Here is a 7,019-nt window from a genome sequence, read left to right as displayed (position 1 = left end):
CAATTTAGAACTTCAACTTTTAGATCTGGTCTATCCTTTTCATCACTATTTTAAATCTAATAGAATTATGGTCACTGGCCCCAAAGTGCTCCCCCACTGACACCTCAGTCACCTGCCCTGTCTTATTTCCCAAGAGTAAGTCAAGTTTGGCATCTTCTCGCGTGGGTACATCCACATACTGAATCAGAAAATTGTCTTGTACAAACTTAACAAATCCCTCTCCATCTAAACCCTTAACACTATGGCAGTCCCAGTCTATGTTTGGAAAGTTAAAATCCCCTCCCATAACCACCCTATTATTCTTACAGATAGTTGAGATCTCCTTACAAGTTTGTTTCTCAAATTTCCTCTGACTATTAGGGGGTCTATAATATAATCACAATAAGGTGATCATCTCTTTCTTACTTCTCAGTTCCACCCAAATAACTTCCCTGGATTTCTAGGAAAATCCTCCCTCAGCACAGTTGTAATGCTATCCCTTATCAAAAATGCCACTCCCCCTCCCCTCTTGCCTCCCTTTCTGTCCTTCCTGTAGCATTTGTATCCTGGAACAATAAGCTGCCAGTCCTATCCACCCCTCAGCCATGTTTCTGTAATTGCTATGATATCCCAGTCCCATGTTCCTAACCATGCCATGAGTTCATCTGCCTTCCCTGCTAGGCCCCTTGCATTGAAATAAATGCAGTTTAATTTATTAGTCCTACCTTATCCCTGCCTGCCCTGACTGTTTGACTCACTTCTGTTCTCAACTGTACACGTCTCAGATCAATCTCTTTCCTCACTATCTCCCTGGGTCCCACCCACCCCACCTTACTAGTTTAAATCCTCCCAAGCAGCTCTAGCAAACCTCCCAGCCAGTATATTAGTCCTCTTCCGATTTAGGTGCAATCCGTCCTTCTTGTACAGGTCACCTCTACCCCAAAACAGCTTCTAATGATGCAAAAATATGAATCCTTCTCCCATACACCAGCTCCTCAGCCATGCATTCATCTGCTCTATCCTCCTATTTCTGCTCTCACTAGCTCATAGCACTGGGAGTAATCCAAATATTACTCCTCTGGAGGACCTCCTTTTTAAATTTCTACCTAACTCCCTTCAGAATCCCAACTTTTACCCTTCCTATGTCGTTGGTTCCAAAGTAGACAATGACCTCTTGCTGGCCCCTCTCCCCCGTGAGAACATTCAGCACCGTCTCTGAGACATCCTTGATCCTGGCACCAGGGAAACAACACACCATTCTGCTTTTTCGCTGCTGGCCACAGAAACGTCTGTCTGTACCTTGGACTAGAGAATCCCCTAAGACAATTGGTCTCTTGGAACCCGACGTACTCCTCGTTGCATTCGAGCCAGTCTCAATACCAGAAACTTGGCTGTTTGTGCTACATTCCCCTGAGAATCCATCACCCCTACATTTTCCAAAACAACATACCTGTTTGAAATGGGTATATCCACAAAAGACTCCTGCACCAGCTGCCTACCCGTCTTACCCTTCCTGGAGTTAACCTTTCTATATGACTCTATCTGAGACTTTCCCCCTTCCTATAACTGCCATCCATCACATACTGTTGCTGTTGCAAATTCCTCATCGCTTCTAACTGTCTCTCGAACCGATCCATTTGATCTGATAAGATTCGCAGCCAGCAGCATTTATGACAAATATAATCCGCAGTAAACTCTCTTTAAACTCCCACATCTGACATGAAGTACATACCACTGTACTAAAGGCCATTTTTGCTCCTTCACAATCTACAGACCCAGAAAATAACACCGTCTTATTCCTCTACAAAACACTGCCCCAGGTTAAATGAATAGTTATGACATATATTTTAAGTTTAATCAAGAGACATTTCTCCAAAAACATATCCTGAAGAAAGAACCTACTCTACTCCCTACTGCAGATTCTCTGTAGGCTACACTTAAAAACAACGATTAGCTTATCTGATTCTGTGCTGTGAACTTCGTCCAACAGTTCCTCCAAGATTAGTTGTGAATTTCACTGTTAGTTAATTTTCCCAGATGCACTCCGATGTCCAGCGATACACGAATTCAAACAGCAAAGGCAGTAACTGTGCAAGTTCTTTTTCTCTCTCTCTCTCTCTCTCTCTCTCTCTCTCTCCTGCACTGACCTCACCATGTGCTTCCTTTGTCTGCTCTTCTCCCTTTTAAAACTGCTGTTGTTTTGACTTTTTTTTTCCAAAGTTCCAAAACAATGCAACAGCAAATAAAACAGTAATTGCTGCTCCTTCGATTCGAGGAAATCACCTCCAACACCTAAAATACCTCAAAAAAAAGGAGCAGCTGTTACAGCCAGAAATTCTTGCCGTCCTCCATCTTGGATTACCCAGGGTGAATAACAAAGATGTTTCCTGTAAGGTAGGAGAGTTCAAAACGAGGGGAATTTTTCTTTTAAGGTGAGAGGAGAAAGCTTTATAAAGGACATGAAGGTCAACATTTTTTGATTAGTGTGTGGACTGAACTGTCAGAGGAATTGGAGGATGCAGGGAAAGTTACAATGTTTAAAAGACATTTGGCTAAGTTCATGAATAGGAAAGGTTGGGAGGGATATGGACCACGCACAGGCAGTTAGGACTAGTTTAGTTTGGGAACATGGTCAGTGTGCACTGAGGGGTCTGTTTTTGTGCTGTATGTGGAATTTGAATAATGATCTCCAGTAATCAATGCAGCGTCTACAAAGTAGTAGTGAATTTGGTTTGTTTCAATGTGTATATGTGCAACTTGCAGTTCACAGAGGCCTTGGTCAATGCCTGTAACCTTCTTTCCCCATCCCATTTTCATCCTCAGAAAAATCCCAAGCTTGCCTCTGATTACTTACCTTTGAGTCTGCACCATATTTCAGGTTGGCCAAGTTCCCTTCATGCCATGTCCATTGAACTGCTCACTTGCTTGCTTGCTCTCCCCCCAAATGAATAGTGTTCTGCTGTTATTCTGAGAAGCAGTGCCTCTTAAGTCAATATTTTCAAGTACATCCCTTGAATGCTCTTTAATCTTTGTTTAAAAACAGACAATTACAGCAGCAGAATCAGGATCTGCGTGAGAAGCTGACTGTCAGCACAAACCAATTGGAGATAATGGAAAGGGATTTTGAATCAAGTCGCCATTACCTTGAAGCAGAGCTGAGCCATGCCAGAGAAGAGATGGACAAACTGAAGGACAAGTTCCGCAGGTCAGCAGCTTCACCCAATGTCTTTGTATAACTTTTCACTCACTGCTCTGTACGTATCTCGGATCAAATCCACACCATGAGCAATGTCAGTGTGATTGTTTGTTGTTCAGACTTCTGCTGTTGAACAATGTGTTGTTTTTTTATGTTAGGTTAAGGGGTGTGAATGAGTACTGCAGAGCTGAGAGTAGTAAAAGGTAGATGTTTTCCATTTGAAACAGTATGTCTGAGGATTAAGTCTCAACAAGATTGCAGGTGGGTGTTATAATACAGGACGACAAAAATGCAATGCAAAACATATTGAGTGAAGCTGCTGCAAACATCCCTTTAATTACCAACAAATTGGATCGTCTGTGTAACCAGCCTGATCTTGTTAAAGTAACTCCACTAAAAAAATCTAATTACCTTTTCTCCCTGCCTATAACTGCCATCCATCACATGTAAATTCCTCAGCTCTTGTAAATTCCTCATTGCCTCGAACTGCCGATCCATTCGATATGATAGGATTCACAACCAACTACATTTATTGGAGATATAACCTTCAGTAACCCTTAAACTCTCCCGAAACTCTCACGTCGACGAGAAGAGCATATCACGCTACTAAAGGCCATCTTGCTCCTTCCAATCTACAGACCCGGAAAATAGCACCATCTTATTGCTCTACAAAACACTGCTCCAGGCTAACCTCATTTTGATGGCTTATATTTTTAAAATTTAATCAAGAGACAGATCCCAATAAAAAATATAATCAAGAAAGAACCCACTCTACTCGCTGTTGTAGCCTTACAGCAAGGCTACACTTAAAACTATTTACTTATCTGTTTCTGTGCTGTGACCTCTCCCAGACAGGTTCCTCCAAGATCAGTTGGGAATTTTGCTGTTTGTTCAGTTTTCCGAAACACACTCCGATGTTCGGCGATAATGAATTCAAACAGCAAAGGCAGTAACTGCGAATTGATTCACTGCTGTGTCAGTTAGCAGTGTGGGTTTCTTTCTCTCTCTCCCTGACAGACCAGGTGCTCGCTGCCTTTATCTTTTAAAAGTGCTGTGATTTTGATTTTTTTTTTCTCCACGTTCCAAGGATTCTGGGTAATCGAACATGGAGGACGGGAAAATTTTCTGGCTGTAACAGCTGTACCTTTTTTGAGGTATTTTAGGTGCTGGAGGTGATTTCCTCGATTTCCAGGAGCAGCAATTACTGTTTTATTTGCTGTTGCATTGTTTTGGAACTTTGTAGAGAAAAAAAAGTCAAAACAACAGCAGTTTTAAAAGGGAGAAGAGCAGACAAAGGAAGCACATGGTGAGGTCAGTGCAGGAGAGAGAGAATGCGAAAGACACTGTCAGGGCAGTGAACCTGCGCAGTTAATGCCTTTGCTGTTTGAATTCATGTATCGCTGGACATCGGAGTGCACCTGGGAAAATTAACAAGCAGTGAAATTCACAACTAATCTTGGAGGAACCAGTTTGGGAGAGGTCACAGCACAGAAACAGATAAGTGAATATTTAAGCGTGGCCTTACAGTAAGTTTGCAGTAGTGAGTAGAGTGGGTTCTTTCTTGATTATATGTTTTATTGAGATATGACTCTTGATTAAACTTAAAATATAAGCAATAAGTATTCATTTAACCCAGAGCAATATTTTGCAGAGGAATAAGACAGTGCTATTTTCTGGGTCTGTAGATTGAAAGAAGCAAAAATTAGATTAGATTACGATTAGATTAGATTACATTACAGTGTGGAAACAGGCCCTTCGGCCCAACAAGTCCACACCGACCCGCCGAAGCGAACCCACCCATACCCCTTACCTAACACTACGGGCAATTTAGCATGGCCAATTCACCTGACCCTGCACATCTTTGGACTGTGGGAGGAAACCGGAGCACCCGGAGGAAACCCACACAGACACGGGGAGAACGTGCAAACTCCACACAGTCAGTCGCCTGAGGCGGGAATTGAACCCGGGTCTCAGGCGCTGTGAGGCAGCAGTGCTAACCACTGAGCCACCGTGCCGCCCACTAATGGCCCTTAGTCAAGTGATATGCTCTTCTTGTCGGATGTGGGAGTTTAGCGAGAGTCTACGGGTTACTGAGGATTATAACTGCAAAAAATGCCATTGGTTGCGAATCCTATCAGATCGAATGGATCGGTTGGTGAGGCAGTTAAAGGAATTTACAAGAGCATGGGGATGTAATGGATGGCAGTTATAGGAAAGGGGAAGGGGGGATGTCTCAGATACAGTCACATAGAGAAAGGTAAGGTAGTGCAGGAGTCTTCTGTGGCTATACCCATTTCAAACAAGTATGCTGTTTTGGAGAATGTAGGGGGTGATGGATTCTCAAGGGAACATAGCACAAACAGCCAAGTTTCTGGTATTCAGACTGGCTATAATGTAATGAGAGGTACGTTGGGTGCCAAGTGACCGATTGTCTTAGGGGACTCTCTAGTCTGAGGTACAAACATAGACTGGGACTGCCATAGAGTTAAGGGTTTAGATGGAGAGGAATTTGTTCAGTGTGTACAAGACAACTGGGAAATAAGGCAGGGCAGGTGACTGAGGTGTCAGTGGGGGAGCACTTTGGGGCCTTTCAAAAGCTGAGTGGGGGCAGATGTTCGCAGGTAAAGGGACGGATAGAAAATGGGAAGCCTTTAGAAATGAGATAACAAGAATCCAGAGACAGTATATTCCTATTAGGGTGCAAGGGAAGGCTGGTAGGTATAGAAAATGCTGGATGACTAAAGAAATTGAGGGTTTGGTTAAGAAAAAGAAGGAAGCATATGTCAGGTATAGACAGGATAGATCGAGTGAATCCTTAGAGGAGTGTAAAGGAAGTAGGAGTATACTGAAGAGGGAAATCAGGAGGGCAAAAAGGGGTCATGAGATAGCTTTGGCAAATAGAATTAAGGAGAATCCAAAGGATTTTTACAAATATATTAAGGACAAAAGGGTAACTAGGGAAAGAATAGGGCCCCTCAAAGATCAGCAAAGCGGCCTTTGTGTGGAGCCACAGAAAATGGGGGAGATACTAAATGAGTATTTTGCATCAGTATTTAATGTGGAGAAGGACTTGAAAGACACAGAATGCAGGGAAATAGATGGTGACATCTTGAAAAATGTCCAGATTACAGAGGAGGAAGTGCTGGATGTCTTGAAATGCATAAAAGTGGATAAATCCCCAGGACCTGATCTGGTGTACCCTAGAACTCTGTTGGAAGCTAGGGAAGTGATTGTTGGGCCTCTTGCTGAGATATTTGTATCATCGATAGTTACAGGTGAGGTGCCGGAAGACTGGAGGTTGGCTAACGTGGTGCCACTGTTTAAGAAGGGTGATAAGGACAAGCCAGGGAACTACAGACCGGTGAGCCTGAAGTCGGTGGTGGGCAAGTTGTTGGAGGGAATCCTGAGGGACAGGAAGTACATGTATTTGGAAAGACAAGGACTGATTAGGCATAATCAACATGGCTTTGTGCATGGGAAATCATGTCTCGCAAACTTGATTGAGTTTTTTTTGAAGAAATAACAGAGGATTGATGAGGGCAGAGAGGTTGATGTGATCTATATGGACTTCAGTAAGGCGTTCGACAAGGTTCCCCATGGGAGACTGATTAGCAAGGTTAGATCTCACAGAATACAGGGAGAACTAGCCTTTTGGATACAGAACTGGCTCAAAGATAGATGACAGAGGGTGGTGGTGGAGGGTTGTTTTTCAGACTGGAGGCCTGTGATCAGTGGAGTGCCACAAGAATCGGTGCTGGGTCCACTACTTTTCTTCATTTATATAAATGATTTGGATGTGAGCATAAGAGGTACTGTTAGTAAGTTTGCAGATGACACCAAAATT

General features: G+C 43.1%; 1 protein-coding gene across 7 annotated transcripts in view; it reads left to right on the top strand.

The window, feature by feature from the left end:
- tjap1 (tight junction associated protein 1 (peripheral)) overlaps window positions 1-7,019 on the top strand; it is a 74,468-nt gene that overhangs the window by 51,699 nt on the left and 15,750 nt on the right. For all 7 annotated transcript variants that reach the window (XM_043687366.1, XM_043687368.1, XM_043687365.1 and 4 more), the window contains one exon: window positions 3,023-3,184. In XM_043687366.1, coding sequence (XP_043543301.1) covers window positions 3,023-3,184 — 162 coding nt within the window. The remainder of the gene's footprint in view (window positions 1-3,022; window positions 3,185-7,019) is intronic.

Source organism: Chiloscyllium plagiosum, chromosome 3 (assembly GCF_004010195.1).
Source record: "Chiloscyllium plagiosum isolate BGI_BamShark_2017 chromosome 3, ASM401019v2, whole genome shotgun sequence".
NCBI lineage: Eukaryota > Metazoa > Chordata > Chondrichthyes > Orectolobiformes > Hemiscylliidae > Chiloscyllium > Chiloscyllium plagiosum.
The sequence above is the reverse complement of the archived record's forward strand: the minus strand, read 5'-3'. Positions and strand labels throughout refer to the sequence as shown.